Raw genomic sequence first — 18,040 nt, 5'->3', positions numbered from 1 at the left:
AAACATTTCCTAGGTAACGGAGCTAATATTGCACTGATTGAAAATAGCGACTCGTTTTACAAAATGTCTCCAGGAACGTAACCATTCGTAAGAGTGGGAACTGCCTGTGGTTTTGAAAATATGCTCGAATGTTAGATTGCTATCTCGAATATGTTAAGCTGAAAACTAAAGCTAAGAGGAATACCAACTGGCAGAATTTTTTTACATCGAAATTACTTAAATGCGTGACGACTCTAGTTTGGATAACCCTACTTTCACTTAATTTCTGCGGAAATCGAAGTAGATAATAATAATAATAATTAAACTTTTCAACATGAGTCATGAAAGACACTTCACATAATTTTTCTTATTTATTCGGGTTTTCACAGTACATTTTATTGTGAGAAATTAGATCAAATAAACTCATTTAAGTTTAATTTATTTACGAGGGCAGTGGGATCCGTAATTCGAATTACAATAAAATGATCATACACCGTTCTTCTATCTTAAGTTCCTAGTAATGCGTTCTGTGCTCTGCACACTTAACATTAATTTTTAAAATTGTTAAAAGAACACGTAACAAAATATTTCTTTCCACGTGGTTGCCACATCTCAAAGGGAAATAACATAGGTAGTAGCATTTGTGAAGAGGTCTATTTTGAATCTGGTTTTTCTTTATCACGAAGCGAGAGATACGGAGTTATAAGAGACAGTTTACTCTGCGTTTCTCCCAGAGCAACCGAACACGTCAAATGTGATAAGTCGCAACACCTCGGCGAGTGGGCAGTAGTGACTGGGTATAAGCTGGTCGAACTGGGTTCAAATCCGGAGAAGGACATTTCGTCGCAAACAGCTGCCAGACCCTCCTAGCCTCCTGTTTAATTGAGGTTTTTTGTTTTTAGATAAAGCAGCCAAACGTGGAGCTGACCGTTCGTCTCCATCAAATGTAAAAGTTAAGAATGCGTGGCGTTTTACCACCACACCCCCCATACATTTTAACTGCTTGGCGTTTAAGCTGTTTTTGAAGTAGCATTAACTGTGGACCAACAGAGTGCTTCAACGTCTTAATGCATTTTGATTTTCTGGGGTTTAAGTTGGTTGTCAGAGCAAATAGGGACCTCTTCCATGTTATTAACAGATACGCGAGGCTTGTAAATCACCTGGGTACAATGTCCATTTTAACTTGTCATTCGTCTGTGTCCCACGTGAAATTTTTTGACAGCTGCACACTTCAAATTGGCGTCTGCATGAAAACAACATCTGTGTTGAAAATATTTATCGTTATCACGACTGGAACGTGCATATATAACCTTCGCAACGACGTTAGTCCTTTGTTCTGCTTTACCAGGGTGTTTGATGTCCACCATGTGTTTTGCGATAGAACCTGGTCACGCGTTACGGGAAGCCATTAATTTTAATTTTGTCCCCCCCCCCCCTGGGTGGGCCCCAGAGCCGGTCTGGACGCCGAGGCTAGAGGAAAAACGTCCTCTGCCCCCGACGGGCAACACAAGCGCGGCATTCTGGTATGCACCTTCGAGATTCTCTGCTCGACCGACTGACCTAAGTCAACGCGACGCTTGTTGCATCTCGCCCCTGCGTCTGCCCGCGCTGATTTGTGTGCAAGAAACGAGGACCGGCCTCCCGTCGGCTGTGCGAGGGAGAACGCTCATACGTCGTCATGGCGTGCGGCGAACAAGTTCTCGGCAATCAGCATTTCATTTCCTTTTACAAATCTGGCAGAGTCAACATTTATAGACGCCAACAGAGTTACGGAGGTTAGCTGCGAATATATTGGATAAGCGGTAGCAGACAGCCGACGACGGGTGGTCCTCCAGCTTTGGGGGTTGGGCGTGAGGCCAACAACCTTTCTCCTTAAAAGACTGGATTGTTACGAAAAAACATAACGAAAGAACCTCGGAACCGGACGAAATCTTTGGCACGACCGAGAGAGGAATGGATTTTGCTGGCTCAGTACACGGACCGGTTGAGGGATTTTGTTAGTTAGGTGATGAATCTTCTGGTTCCTTAAGCCATCTAGTTAGTTGATACAAATACTTCTTAATGAAGCTGCCTTGAGGTTGATTTGGTATTTTGATGCCAGTGTTATTGTTTATTTTCTTTTACATATATTATTATTATATTATAATTCAACAGAAAAGAGTTTTCATTTTTTCGATTGGTCTAACCTGACTTGGTATGACCCAATTTTGTCTTCTCTGCCATGCGTTCTACGTGTCCAGTGTTTCTTATCTGGCTGGATGTCATTGCTGTGTTCTGTTAAAGCCCTTATTTATAATATAGTTTAAGGAATGAAGTCTTAAGATGTGAATAATTGTGTACTTCATGAAACTTTCATAAGCCTCTGTGACATCACCGCCCTGTAATATATATGTCGAGACGGAGGGGGGATTTGCAGTATTTACGACATGAAGATGCTCTGGAGACAGTTTTAAGACGCGTTTCATTGCGTTTAATTTTGCCTTAATTATGTGATAATAACGTTGAAAATGTCGTCGTACTATGTATTCCAGACTAATCTTCAATAATTAATTCAGAATTCAGACGGAAGGAGGAAATATTAAAGTTAACTTAACTTATATCTTATGAGAAATTTAGTTTATTAAATTTTATACTCTCGCTTTCAGATTATCACATGCACAAACTGATAATTACGTGTGTTATGTACCCTAAGGAGACGTGGTACAATGCTTTGTTTCGATGCTTCACTTACTCGGAGTGATCGCTACAAAGACGTAAGTAGTGGTCTTGTCTGTCCGTCACAGCGCATTTAATTTCGAAGATAATAAATGAATGTGGATTTGTTTGGCTGTGACGATGGTTTTGCATCAAACGCAGATGTCGTATGATTTTCATAAATTGGGTTTGGTTGCCATCTTTAAAATTTTTTTGGTTGTAATTCACAGTTCAGGGCTCTGGTTCTGTTTGCGCATGCGCGTCATTTGCTTTATTCACTCCGTGTTGCGTCTTGCTGTGACTTTCACACAGCGGCGGCTATCCACCTGAGCCCATATTTATAGTCTTCATCACCCTCTGAAATTTTCGTTGGTTTTTCAAGAGTTTTCTGGGAGAACTTTCTAAAACGCGAAGTTCGCGGCATACTACCGCCACTGTAGGGGGCAACAGAGCACGCTGCCTTCGCCCAAAATGGCGCCAAAACATGAACATACTTTGTTTGGATTTAGATTGGTTTGTATTTTTTAGTTTGGATTACCAGAAGAAACTGCAGTGTAAATCTGGGTGGTTTCTTTCCCTTGCTGAACATTGTTGGTCCGGCTCTCTGTGTTCGTTTGCGCAGGCGCAAATACATTTATCCGTTCGTTGCGTCTTATTTATCTCGTGGCACTAATAATCTGTTAACATTTTGTAACGTGCAGGAACGCACGTCTACGAGTGAGAGCTAATCAGTAAGAGATAGACACAACATTTTTAAGTCTGGTCCACTAATCGCTACTTCGTCTTGTGGTAAGTAAAACGGATATCGATTAACATTATCTGCACCTAAAAATCTGTACGCGTAATTATTCAAAGATGTGCAATTCTGCTTCGAGGTCTAGACTCTAGAGGCTACGTAACAGCTGGACCCTTCACCTCGGAATGCTGTTGTTGGCGAAGTTTCTATGGATCCCACATTTGCATAGAACTTAGAAAATGATACAGATTTGTTATGGCAAAGTCTGACATGAAGACTGTAAGGGCTAATAGTCATGTTAATGACAATTTTGTAGGGTCCAGTAACTGGCTTTCGTGATAACGATACTGAGATCTTGGTTTTCAGTACCTGGTACAGGTAAATTATTTGTAAAGTATTCAAACAAGTCTGGAGTTTATAGACAGATCGGGTTAATTTAAGCTTTGGTTGTCGGCAACCCCCGCGCTGACGTTGGTTCGATCCGACTGATACTGGATATTCGACAGACCCTTAGCGATGTGGTACCAAGCACGGAGTCATAGTTTGTCCTTCGGTCTTTCAGCTGATAATATATATTTTTATGCTGTTTGATATTTCCAGACACGAAACTCCTGCAGTTCAGTTGATATTAACATTTTCACGTTCGAAGCAGTGAATTGTATTAATCCACAATTCGACATTCGACAAATTGAGACTTTGGGACCTTACTGGTGGCGCGGCAAATTCTCAGACACATATGGAATTTTGTCAACCTCAGTCCGGGGTAGAAAATGTTGGCTTCTTTAACTAAGAAATGTGTAAAGACTGGAAAAAATTGCATAATGACGATTTTCATGTTGATAAAATTAAACATGACAAGGTGGATTGAGTATGTAGCACGCAGAGGGACGTGGGACACGTTTTCGTCAAACTGGAGGGGAAAAATCGCTTGGTCTTAGGCGTTGGTGTGAGGATCTCATAGAGGACGTCTGTATCGTGCATATCACAATGCGAAGAATATTTAAGTGGAATGTACAAAATCTGGCGGTTCTGATTGGCTGCCGGGTTCTGCGGTAAAGAAGGTTTATGTTGGTTTTCAGACGTGTGGATGTGTAGGCAGAGGAACGTACAGCCGTGAAGATGGTAGCAGCGTGTTTCTCCGAAACGTTGGTATCTCCTTGCACATACCTACGACATAACTGGCCAGTAGACCGGCGATTCGGATTGACAGTTCTCTCGTGTGTTTAATTTGAATGCTACGGGCCACGTGACATAAAAACATCCGCGTTACTCCAGAATGAAACCCATTGGTCGATTGAATTCATCGAGAGAATAATGAAAGTCACTGGTAGTTAAAGATGTGATAAGATGTTAAATGAAAATTCTTGAGTCGGTTTGATATCTTTTAATTCGATTAATCGCACGGGCCGATTAGTCTTGGTCAGACAAGAATGACTTTAGAAGAAATGACGTAGGCACTTGCAGTTGGGAATCGGTTCGGCGTGATTAAACTGAAACTTAGAGACATTACGTCTTCTGAGGTGTCCATTATTGCTGTTAGGTCCCAATAAAATTGGAACATGTCGGCAGATGCCAGTAGACTACGCGTCATCTAATTTCATGAGACTCCGTTCAGCAGTTATCGAATTTTTATTTACGAAGAAGACTGACAGACAGAAATGACAAAGCTAAAAATCACACTTTTGTAACTGGACGAGAAACTATGTATACCTATCGATATCCTTCGTTGTTAGGCGACTCCGGTCTTTTGTTTAAATATTTAACTTTTACGTAACCTTCTGAATAAGAACCGTGGAGTGTTATTGGGCCTCATATAATTCAGTCAGCGGCCTGTCCTCTAGGACAAGGAGGAGACAACACGCAGTACGCATAAAGAACATGAAGTTCTGCATCTTTAAGGACGTGCCCTATCCTCTGTTCCTCTAACCCTGAATTACCAGCGCCACCAACATAAACCCCCTCGCTCTGTCACTTACCTGAATTTGTTAGTTAAATTTTGTTAGTTTTCGTCTAGTTAGTCTGTCCGTCCGACCAAGCGTAAATGTGCATGTCCAAATTTAAGTTACGTGATGTCCATGTTCTTCCGTGGCAGTGGTTCAGGCAATGGCCGGCCGGGGGAACCCAGAGGATTTCGAAGGGGGGATACTTTACGACGGAAGCCCAGCTTCATATCCCGTCCTCGTCAACATGAACTCTTTCAGTGAGTGGACAGTGACTGGCGAGCAGAGTACAGTTCTGGTACATGTCAGACACGCGCAAGGCATTGCCCAACATGGTAATTTAAATTCACCTTGCGTGAAACAATCGGTAGTGGTCTTAAGACATGAAGTAATGGAATCTAATCATTATTTCATTTGTCTATAAAATGTGTTCTTTTCAGCGGCCATATGAAGTGATCCAAACGATTAATGTTCCCGGCTGTGCGTCCTTGCACGAGCTAGTGGATCGAACTGGGACTGCATTTAAAATGCCCCGGGCAACTTCCCGACGTCCAAATTTGTGCTCACCTCCCTGCCCTCGACATGTTGAACACATTTCAACACTTGGTTGTGCGCATCAAGACCCGTGAAGTGTCAGATTGATAAGAAGTCGTTTCTTGTCCGCTGTGGCATCGCTCTTTAGCCTCGTTTTATGGAGCCAGTCTGATGCTGTGTCAACGGACAGACAGACAGACCAGCACTGCTCGCGTCCGGACGCGACAGTAGTCTGCACGCCCCCATGTCCAAGCACATTCCTATCTGTGTTGGTGAAGACGTCAGATAACAGAACGTCTTACCGCCTCTGTCTGCATTTAGGGGTTCGAACTTTTGTCCTTCTCAGTAGAAGAATTTCACTTGTCTGACACTGAGTGTGTTGACAGGGGTCTTAAATTACACGAGGGTTTTTCTACTACCACAGCCATCTTTTGTGATCTGTTCCATTTCAGCCGTGCACTTTTGACTTACGTGAAATTTATTTAATCGGCGCTCCATGTTAACCAGCTCATTTATCACCAGTTTGTAAGACTTGAGGTTCTCACAGCGGTGAGTATGAAGATATCCGTCTTCTGGGTTATTGCGCTGTGTAGTCTGGTCGATGTTAACCAACGTTTCAGAGGTCATACTGCCTCCGTCATCAGGGCGATGAATAAGCCAATAGGGTATGAGGTGCTGGGTTTATAGGCCGGGAAGTGAAAGGTGTAGCCTGCCCCGAGCCAATGGGAGCAGGTATGGGAGTGGACCAATGGTAGCACGTGGGCGAGAGTGGGAGAGGGAGAGAAAGATAAAACTATCCATTTTAATCAGAAGTCGCCCACCAGAAGCTGATCAGTAGTGGCAACATCTGAGGTTCAGTGACCTCCCTTTTAATTTCTGAAGACAGATCACTGCTACCAAAGTAACACTAGTGCACCAAATTCCCTCATATTAGCTGCGAAATTTCAGATTTTCTTACGTTTTCGCGTTTCAGTGTAGTTCTGTGTCCGAAGATGCTCAGACATTATTAAGACCAATTAATTTTTCGTGCAAAGCAAGCTTTTTCATTAAGCCACTAACACGGCTGGTAGCCCGAGAAGAATTCTTTGTACAGCAAAGCAAGAATTCGAAGAATGCGCTTGGAGGGTTCTAGCGTGTTAACGTTACCACCCACTGACGCGTCGTGAAGGGAAGTTCTGAGCAAATTTTGCTTTTGTGTCGTTAATTCAGACGTCTTTTTATACTTGTAAGGGGGTAGTTCCTTACTTTGCAGAAATTAGTGTTACAAGAATCGATATACGTGATTATTTAGGATGTATTGTGTATGGGGCGATTTCGTGCTTGTGCGAGATGGAATTTTCACAGATCAAAGTTTCGGGTGATCGAAGGCACGAACACGGAAGCCTTTAAAGCCATTTTGCCTCCTTAGTAAACATTGTTCGTTTCCATGGAGATGTACGAAGACAAGATAGTCTCTTTAAACGAAAACCAGCGTCGAAAGTCTAACGTGGTCAACAGAATATGAAAAACATTGCACTGCTTTGAGCGTAGTGTGTTTCGTGAGCACTTTTGGACAGTCTTCTCGGTTCCTGTGCATTTATCTCCGAATGTAACGGATATATCTTAGATGTCACACGCCATCTTCATTTTGGGCGTCAAAATGTAGCTCGTAGTGTGAAGTCCTGCGTCTGTAAGAACAATCTGTCTGAGCTTAAGTTGGCTTTGGTACACTAATGTCTTAGCACATTATCCACATCAGACCACTTTCTTTACTCTGATGTACACTAAATGCACTACCCTCCCCTCGTCTGTTTTTCTGATCTCGTAGTTGTTCTGACATGTTGACATTTCAGATTGATGTAATTTAGTTGGAATATCACGTGACTTGTACATTTACGGTTTTGGAGTACAAATATTTCCAATGTCGGGGGCTGATCACAATTTTAAGGCAATTACACCAACGCAACTTAATGAAAAGTCTTGACATTCTGAATAGTGATATAGATTAAAGTTAGTCTATCTTGTTTTGTCTCTAAATAGATTATAAATGAGGCTTATTTTTTCAGTTTGTCGTCTGTTAAGCTCTTTACGACGCTGTATCAACTACAAAGAGCATAGTGAGATAATGGACTATTTTTACTGATTTGAAAGGCATTTGGGGGGGGGAAGCAATATTATGGTACCTTCAGGGAAAACTCATGTAGGATAGGCATCCACACGACCAAGCCCCCGAACAGCGTTCCTCCCGATCAGGGTCAGGCTCGTGGAAGTTTCAGGCAAATCTGTGTTATTTACAGCATCTGAGTGTTTGTAATTCCTAATTGTGACCTGTTAATTAACAGATGTTGTACTTGCCTCTGTAAGCCGAAATTAATTTGTGTGATTTTATAATTACCTCAGAATCACGTCGAATTCGGGCTTTGGTATTAGCGTTGTTCAGCGGTCGGGATCTGCTGTCAGTGTATTTGCCAGCTACGCAGTTATTTTTTAATACCTGTGTACCAGATTAAACGTTGCTGAAATGCATTGGGTTATGTGCGTTCTCGTATATTTTAGGATAAATAATTTTTGAGGAAGTTGCTATGGATCATGAGTGAACACCTTCAGACAGGCTCTGTAAACAAATTAGACTCCAGGGTATTTTAATTTGACCACTGACAGCACCTGCCTAACATCAGGTGCTGTGCGCCTGTGCAAACACCGTGTATTCTGTCCGTTCCATGTTGATTGTAGTCATACGCCACTCTTGCATGTGCGTACGCCCTTGCGGATACATATCACGGGAAACTGCAAGGATCTCGCTACTTTAACGCCACAATGATCGCAGAAATTTATGTAAAAAAATTAAATTCAGTGGTTAAATTATGCAGGGGGGTGTATGAAGAGATCACGTGGGATTTTCGACTGAAAAGGAGCACGTTTAGCAGAAATCGAATTATAATACCTTCCGTTGATACGCACGTCTGTACAAAAGCGAGAGAGGAACACGTTTGTCAGAAAAATCAGGGAGATTACTTCGAATATGAAGGGATGAAAATGCTAACGAGAAAAACATAGGATCATAATATTTCAGGGCGAAGGCAAAGGACATCTTGGGTAAGCGATTTGGGGGTCCGTGCAGGCATAAAGAGGTGTTCACTGTTTTTAATAGGATCAAGATTGCGTTACAGGTCTGCAGGTTTCGTTAGAGAATGTTACAGAACCAACACTAACACGTCATGCCATGTCCTTACAGATCCCTGCAACATCCCATACATTATCTAGCGGCAGAATGTAGGTGAAACAAGAGTTGTTGGTGAAGCATTTCTTCTGTTACTAAAGTTACGTTCAAACAATTAATTATTATTTTCGCCAACACTTTTCAGTCGCATTACCTCCCGTGGCGCTGTAATGCGATACCACGAAGATGTGAACCGATGATCAAGTGTTTCATTTCCTAAAGCGTTCTTCAAGCTCGGAGTTCTAAGTCAAGTGTCGGTGTAACAAATTTAAGGGTAGTTACAGAGTGGAAAGTGTCTCCGGAGCAGGAGTATCTTCATTCGTAAGAAAACTAGAAGCTGCTAGACTAGTGAAACGTTCACTTGCCGTAGCAACACAAAGTTCGCCTTTGCACTGGAACGTGTTTTGTCAAGGATGGGAATTGGTGGATCATTATTTTGTATAGAATGTACATAGATTAGATTCATTGTGAGGTCAGTAAACTAATGGGGAAATGTTTTGAGGAAGCACGAAAAGGCAGGAAAAGTTTTTAATTCACTGATGTCACAGAGAACGAAGATTCTTTCATTGCATCGTTTCTAACGGACGGACACTTCTTTTCGCAGGTTCTAGTGCTCCGGGTCGCAGCGCAGCAGAACACGACCCTGCTCTCGGAAGCGGACGACGACGCGGAGTACCTGGACAAACTCGAAATGGAGCTGGAACAGGTAGGCCTGATACCAGCAGTCACGTGCTAATTAAAGCGTGCTTTGCAATTAGGCCTGGGGCGTGTCTTCTTATTTTACAAGTTGAAGTTGTTTCGTTGTCCACGTTTATACTTGCAGAACGGAACATCAGCAAATGTGTCTCATGATACGTGCTTACTTAGATACCAAAATACGCGGTAGTAAACCATAAACTGGGGGGAGACACAACATGAAGAATATACAAACTGAAGATATCCGTCTTCTGGGTTATTGCGCTGTGTAGTCTGGTCGATGTTAACCAACGTTTTAGAGGTCATACTGCCTCCGTCATCAGGGCGATGAATAAGCCAATAGGGTGTGAGGTGCTCGGTTTATAGGCCGGGGAAGTGAAAGGTGTAGCCTGCCCCGAGCCAATGGGAGCAGGTATGGGAGTGGACCAATGGTAGCACGTGGGCGAGAGTGGGAGAGGGAGAGAAAGTAGAGAGAGAAAGGTGATTTAGTTGTATGGATGTGAGAACCTCAAGTCTTACAATATACAAACTGCTCTTTACCAAAGGATAATTGCCCCAGGACGGGGAGGAATGAGGTCGAGATTAAATCGTGACGGGTGGATAACGATGCAAACTATGAAACACGAGCCACGCATGGCTCAGAGCAATGTGCAGTCAAAAGCGAGAAGTGACGAATAAATTCATATTCTCGGGTTGGTCGCCGCTGCCTTAAATGTCTGTAAATATTAGTTGAAGATTTCTGTCTCTTGGGTTGTTGCGCCGTGTAGTCTGGTAGAAGTTTACTGACGGTTCGGAGGTCATGATGCCTCCGTCATCAGGGTGTTAACGCTACTAAAAATAGCTTGCGTAGGAAGCGCTGCATCACGTGTCAATGTAAAATGCAAAGCGGAAGTGAGAATCGAAAGAGTGACCTGTCGGGGACGATGATGATCCTGTCCTGCCTTTTGCATTTACGAAAGCGCTTGTCGCAATAACCCGGAGACGCCATGCCAACCTGACCACATCGCTTTCTTCCCGCTGAACAGATCCGAGTAGTCGCAAAATCTGTGCAGCCTTTTTCACCTTTCGTCTTTGGCTCTTTCCTTCTGTCTTGTCGTCCATTTTCTTTTCTGAATCATCTTGTTCTCTCACCTCCTTTCATCGCTTTCGTGTGTCAGACTTTCTCAACTAACTCCATCGCCACTTTGCGTGGTTTTATTCACATTGGTTACCCCCCACTCCTTTATTCACCCGATCACGTCCTCCCCCCGCTCGTGCCAAATCCTTCAAATAGCTTTCTTATCGTCCCCCCCCCTACAATTCGTCGTACCGAAATGACGGAACATCCCATGTAGACGATGTTAATACGCGAAGATCCACTGACAACGAGGAATGCGATAACTGAGCCCGCAGGAGACTGACACCTCGCGATATCACGGGACGAGTGAAGATATCAGAAAGGAGTTCGTACTGAACAATGCTACAGCAAAGCCTTCTCAGCGCTGGGGACACGTCCCTCTAGGAACTTAATATTGTATGCGTTTAATGTGGATACGGGAATACGGCCGTGTAAAATTACAGCAAATATACATACAAATTCACGTAAAATTTCTGTAATTGTATTTATGTATGAGAAACGGCAACGTTTGAAAATTAAGCATTAATTAAAGTATCAACGGAAAGCCACGCCTACTGCTTCTGCGCATATACTACCGCGCACCGTATCTAGAATATTAATTTATTTAGAATCTTTTGTTTTCTCATTTGATATCACAACTTTACAAATTTTCTTTGCTTTTATGTTTCGATTTCGCCATGTCGTCCAAGGGCACTAAAGTAATATCAAAATGTCGGAAAACAATAAGACACTGTCTAATTCGGGGGGGGGGGGTTTACAAAAGACGCTGGAGGAAAGAATCGAGCTGTTTATTCACATGCTGAATAAAACAAACCGGGTTTATTTTCAAATACATACGTTAAGGCTAAGGAGTTTTCTGCTTTTTAAACAGTAGTGGCATATTTTTAGTGTGATACTACAACGTGTTTGGCAGACCGCGTATAATCGAATTTATCGCGTTCGGTACGTATTTGTCCGCTTTTCTTTCCACACGTATCATCGAGGGTTTGCTGAAAAGATGGCGGGAGAATGTTGAACTAACGGAAAGTTTTCAGTTACGTTTCTTGAAGAAAACTTGAGGGAAAACATAGACGCACGGAACAGATCCGTGGGCTTATCCCTAGAGTGAACGTCAGGTTGGTGGTTAAATTTTAGCCACCCCTTCAAATGGTAAACTGATGGACATTGCATAATAATTTCTTGTTTTAACCGGAAGAAACGAGGGATTAATTGTGGCTTTCTTTGACGTTGACTGTACCTCCACCGTAACAAGAAATTTAAGGATTCTTACCCCGAAGTTAGGTTGCGCTGTGGTGGTTCAGGTAAAATAAATTGATCTTAAATATCCCTCTCGGGAAAGTTTGCAATTAAAACCATAAATTTTAGGTTTTATTTGAAAACAGTGGCGGCAACTTACGTGCGTTAAGTTTCTAGAACTTACATCACGTTCAGTCACGCACAGGACGTGTAAACTTCGTCAGATAGATCATTGACTTCCACGGTTAAATGAACCTACATAAAATAAGCCCTTTTATTCGAAAATTATAATATTCATAATTTGTGTTCACTTATTGTTTCCTGGTGCTCGTAACCAACATTCTGTACATGCACGTGATATTGTGAATAGCTTATGTCAGTTGATTATTTTTCCTGTTTATATTGATCTTTATCTTGTTCATCTAGAGCCATAATATTATTCCCTCGGCTCTTCCTAGCCTTGTCCTTCCCCGAAGTCAAAACTAAGATTTTCCTCGCTACTGGCCCAGGTATCCGGGAGCTGCCTTAAGGAATGTGTGATGGAGTCTCAAGGAGAGAGATCCCTTGCCATTACGCTGTGACGCCAGGCAGGCGTCGCCACTTTATCCGATCGCTTTTCCGATATGACGCCAGTTCGCATGAAAGTCAGATTTGGTACACTGCGGTGAAGCAGTCCCGTGACAGGTCACACCCGGGATTCCGTCCCCACTTGAAGCATTCGAACTCTTCTCTTGGCACCGAGGGCCTGCACTTGGCATTTTCCCGGTTACCGGCCGTTCTGATTGAAGTTGCCGCGGTTTTCTCAAGTCTAAAACATTTTACCTTGAAATAGCCCACCGTATATCGCGAACTGAAATTGGGGGGGAGGGGGGGTCATCGCCTGAGACGCAGTGGTCTTTGGCGCGACGCTTTCCGCTCGTCAGCAACCACTGCCGACGTTGATAATGCTTGCCCGCTTTATATCCATGCTGCTTATGCAAAGGGGTGATTTCGATAATAACTACATATAATATAATTATAATATATTAAATATAATTGGTTAATCCACGTTTGTTGTGTTTTCGATTCAGAGCAGCATCGAGTGGTTATATAGAAAAGGTTTGCCCTTATAAAGGTGGTTTACTGTTATTTTTTAATATTATTGCGAACGCCCGATCGATCTGTAAGTGTGGTCTCTGGTTTTTTACTTCCCAGTACATAAAAATAATATATAATTTTACATTTGTTTGTAATCTATCACAGCGATTATTTTAACTTAGCAGCACAGACATGCATCTAATTTGCCTACCTATGAACTGAGTCCGTGGAACACTTTCTTGAGAAGCAAATAGTAGCTTGGAGGGGGGGATAAGAAACTAGATCTCGGAATGGTTCCTTTCTTTTAGGTTTTCCGATTTAAATTAGTATGCATCGCTGAATCCCCCCGCTCCCTCTGTTCATTACCAGCCTCTGGGATGCTGGGACGACCCGATCTTCAAGTGCCTGAGCACTGAGGGTCCCAACCTTTCGTTGGCTCGATCTATAGACATTCGGTAGGACTCCTTGGACGAGGGATCGGCCCGTCCCAAGGCCTCTACCTGTACACAGGACAGCACAACACAACATCGATGGCTTGAGTGGGATTCGAACCCACGGTCCCAGCGACCAAGCGGCACAAGGCCCACGCCTCAGACCCCATTACCAGCCTCATAAGATCGAATATACTCGCCGCTTTGTTCCCTCAGGCTCTCAGATTGTGTTCTGGCCTTGCACGAGAGGCCAAATTTCTTAGCTACACAGATCAGGCGCAACCATGCATGCACTCACTTTTTTTTTTGGAGTCAGCAACGGGAAGACAAGATGGCGGCACGCGTCCTGCTGTTACGAGTGTGCTGTGTTTTCGACGTTTCGGAGATTCTCTGTCTTGAATATGGAGAGATCAAGGATCTTTAAAACATCGTCAATGCGTCTCATGTGTGCTGGACGACACCACAAGCAAAAGCGGTGATATTTCAGGTTCTCACGGCTGTTAGTATGCGTCGTGTGAAGCCGTAGATACACTTCATCTTTGAGGAGAAACATAGTCTCACATAGCTTACACGATGATTAAACTTTTGACAGATAATCGTTTTAAAGACTGGAATTATCCAAACAGTTATGTACCTCGACCTACGTTTTACCCAGTCGCTTCGTGAGAAAAGTGTGTTACGGACTACGCTAAGTTATTTGCCCCAGATGGTTTCATTAATCTTTAGAACAGATTTTCTGTTGCCGACATAACTTCGTTGGATGAATAAAATATAATGCGTACTGCTTGCGGGGGTGGAAACGTCTTGCTTTATTCCACGTTCGTGTTTCGGAATTGTAGACACGTCACACTTTCCTTCCTATTGGCAACAGGCACGTCAGATTCCCGCAGAAATTCTGCAGTTAGTTAGTAAAGTAATAAATACATCAGTAAGATATTGTATGTGCGTCATATTGTGATTTATTTAAATAGTATTAAAAATATATTAAAATTGGCCGTCAATCACAATATAAGATAATTAAAAGATTAAAATATCATTTTACGTTCCGTATCAAGTACTCGATTTACATGTGGAACATTTACGACATGTTTCGGCTATATATAGCCATCATCAGGTGTTGTTATAAACTTTTTAATTGAATTACTGATTTTTACTGATTTTTAAGATTTTTAGTTTTCATTTTTCTTATCATGTTCAGGTCCTTCATATTGTATCTTCATCCGTTGTTGTGTCACATGTCACTAATATGATTGTATTTCGTAGTGATGCCAATGTTGTGTATATTGGACTGTGAAGTAAAGGTTTCAATACTATTAATGAAAATTGAATATAGAAAACAAAATAAATAGCTGAAAGTAATCATGTAAACTTACCCAAGAAGTAATATCGTAGCAGTATTAGGAGAGATTGGAGTTATACTTTCAGCTATTTATTTTGTTTTCTATATTCAATTTTCATTAATAGTATTGAAACCTTTACTTCACAGTCCAATATACACAACATTGGCATCACTACGAAATACAATCATATTAGTGACATGTAACACAACAACGGATGAAGATACAATATGAAGGACCTGAACATGATAAGAAAAATGAAAACTAAAAATCTTAAAAATCAGTAAAAATCAGTAATTCAATTAAAAAGTTTATAACATAACACCTGATGATGGCTATATATAGCCGAAACATGTCGTAAATGTTCCACATGTAAATCGAGTACTCGATACGGAACGTAAAATGATATTTTAATCTTTTAATTATCTTATATTGTGATTGACGGCCAATTTTAATATATTTTTAATACTATTTAAATAAATACATCATTCACACGCTGATACTTTTTAAATATCTTATTGTCCTTTGGTCCAGAACTTAGTTCGTCTTTTTGATAATTTGCAGCTTCATTTGATATTTTCAGGTTAATGTGAATTATATCTTCCACTTGCTTTACCCAATATCTTGCCATATTTAATATCTTCTCCGGCCTTATACATCGTGGACGGAATGTAAGGATTTAGAACCAGACTCCTGTCGCATCCTCACCGAAGACAATTTACTGGTTTCGGAACGTATCGTCGAAATTCGTATGTCGCAGTTTGGTCGATTCCGAAGTACAGTCTTCGCAGGCTTGTGTACACGTCCGTCAGCACTACTGACCGAAATTAACCAAAAATCTTCAGCAGTACGAACTGAGTAGTTTATTAACAAATGTCCCAAGAGAATGACGTAATACCGTAAGTTATTACTGTATGTAAATGAAGAAGCAACTCACTAGGGCAGTACGTGTAAGGAAAACGTGAAATGCACGCGAAGTTTTTGACGACACTTCGGTGGATGAGACCGCTCCTGATAAGGATGGTATTACGAGGATCTTGGATCTTCAGGGTAGGGGTAATGGCGGACTTTTATGAACATGGAGATCCAAAAATTCCTTTTATAACTTTGGGTATGCATAGATAATTACTTCTGCCCTTTTCTGTGAAAACATTTTGTGGGGTTTCAATTTATTCATCTTCCGAACACGAATGATGTGTGTTTACAGGTTAATCGTGACGTAAGACGGGAATTTCTTGCTGTGCAGAACGAACCTGACCATTTTCGCTGTTGCACGTCTTACGTGGTTTCTGGGGCCATGCGTTGATGTCATTTTAGGTTAGGTTGAATACAGTGACCGGACTAGCTTAGGTGTTTTCTGTGATTTCTGTAAATTAGAAACTGGTTTATGACGAAATTACCTTTGACTTCCGGTCTGCATGTTTCATTTGCGACGCATCCTGATGGACCTGGACTGCAGTTGGTGCGCAGTGTTTGCATGTAAAGGCCGCCATTCACGATCGCTCCATTCGTCCAAATGGCGCGGTGTCGCTCCAAAATTGTACCGTGAATGCGGAAACTGAAGTCCATTGGCGTGGCGTGGTGGGCTCGTTTGGATATTCTGTCGAGCCATAATCCATCCGATCGCTCCATCACTCCATCGCGCCATCGTATCGTGAATGGGGGAATCGGCGATCGAGCCACTCCAAATCGGTTCGTGAGTGGCGGAAACGTGGTCCATTCTCATGCCAGTCTGCCACGAGCCTTCGTCCAGTGAAGTCCAAACTTGTATAATGTCGGGTCGTGAGTTTGTTATTGAGGTGATTGAGAAATATAGAGAGTTGCCATGTTTGTGGCAGATAAGTAATGAAGACTATCATGATAAAGCTAAAAGAAGCTTAGCAATGGAAGAATTGGTGGTTTTATTTAAAACCAAAGATCCTACCGCCAACAAAGAAAATTCCCTTAGAAGTTGCTTCAGAAAGGAGCATAAGGACTTAAATTGCTTCTATTTAAGAGCCATTGCTTTGACCACTTTCGTTTTGGTTTTTTCCTTTTAATATACAGGCATACTGCCGTAGCTAGTACCAATTCTTCGTCCATCGCAAACACCACGCACTTCACAGAGGGACAACAAACCGCGACTGGCGTGACGCGACCGTGAATGTAGTACGTCTTTGGACGACATCCGTTTGGACGTCATCCATTCGGATGTCATCCATCTGGAGCGATCGTGAATGGCGGCCTTAAGATCAAGAGAAGATGTGAATCAAATACGATTCACTTTGCCTTACAGCGAAACTTATCGCCCGAGGAAATAACAGGAAAATTAATGGGCTTCTCCTTCTCTCTGAAACTTAAAACAAAATAAACAATGAAGAGATGAGAGGACGGAATGAAGGATAAGGCGCGCCGAAGAAAGGGAAGGAAAAAGAGAAAAGACGAAGGAGGACGAGAGGAGGTTGAGGCAGCTAAGGTGCCAGTTTGCATACGTCTGTCTGTACATCTCAGCGGCCGATATGTTTGTCTCTGTTTCGAAAATATGAGCGGCAGAAAACGAGAGAAAACATTAGAATAATCAGGGTTCAGTCGGGGATCAGTCCCAAATCCCTAAATGTACCGCAGTGGCTAAGCACACGCGTGCTTAAATGTCAAAACGCTATTCATGTGTTTTCAGAACACGCAGAAAGGCCAACAGCATCTGGCATCGATTTCGAATACCGCCGCCAGAGGCATTGCCCTGTAGGTAGATCCCTTGCGAAGGCCTGCACCCGCGTCCAGGGAGTGTTACCCCGTGACAGACCAGATGACGTAATCATATAACCTGAGGAAAAACCTCAGTTTCTTGTTAATGATAGCGTGGCGATGACCAGGCAAATGCTACGTTGCGTGCGACAGTGCAAGGTGTGTAAGGATCGGTGATTGAACTTTCTCAGAGCATCCACTTACAAACGATTTTAATTTAAACACCATTTTCGGCCATCTTCATACACTCCCACTGAAACTGAGACCTAAAACTGTACATTGCGTTGTAAAGAAATTTGCGCCCTCAGGTGTCCTTAATCTGGCACACACTTTTGGACAC

The 18,040-nt window shown here is 42.3% G+C and overlaps 1 protein-coding gene across 3 annotated transcripts in view; it reads left to right on the top strand.

Annotated features, from left to right (window-relative positions):
* The window catches only part of LOC110835880 (protein madd-4-like), a 123,887-nt gene that overhangs the window by 59,668 nt on the left and 46,179 nt on the right, over nucleotides 1-18,040 (top strand). For all 3 annotated transcript variants that reach the window (XM_087356797.1, XM_087356796.1, XM_087356798.1), the window contains one exon: nucleotides 9,687-9,788. In XM_087356797.1, coding sequence (XP_087212923.1) covers nucleotides 9,774-9,788 — 15 coding nt within the window. In that variant the 5' untranslated portion in view covers nucleotides 9,687-9,773. The remainder of the gene's footprint in view (nucleotides 1-9,686; nucleotides 9,789-18,040) is intronic.

This window comes from Zootermopsis nevadensis, unplaced genomic scaffold (genome assembly GCF_977971745.1).
Source record: "Zootermopsis nevadensis isolate Lab colony 2312 unplaced genomic scaffold, Znev_1.0 Znev_ptg000028l, whole genome shotgun sequence".
In the NCBI taxonomy this organism is placed as follows: domain Eukaryota; kingdom Metazoa; phylum Arthropoda; class Insecta; order Blattodea; family Termopsidae; genus Zootermopsis; species Zootermopsis nevadensis.
The sequence above is the reverse complement of the archived record's forward strand: the minus strand, read 5'-3'. Positions and strand labels throughout refer to the sequence as shown.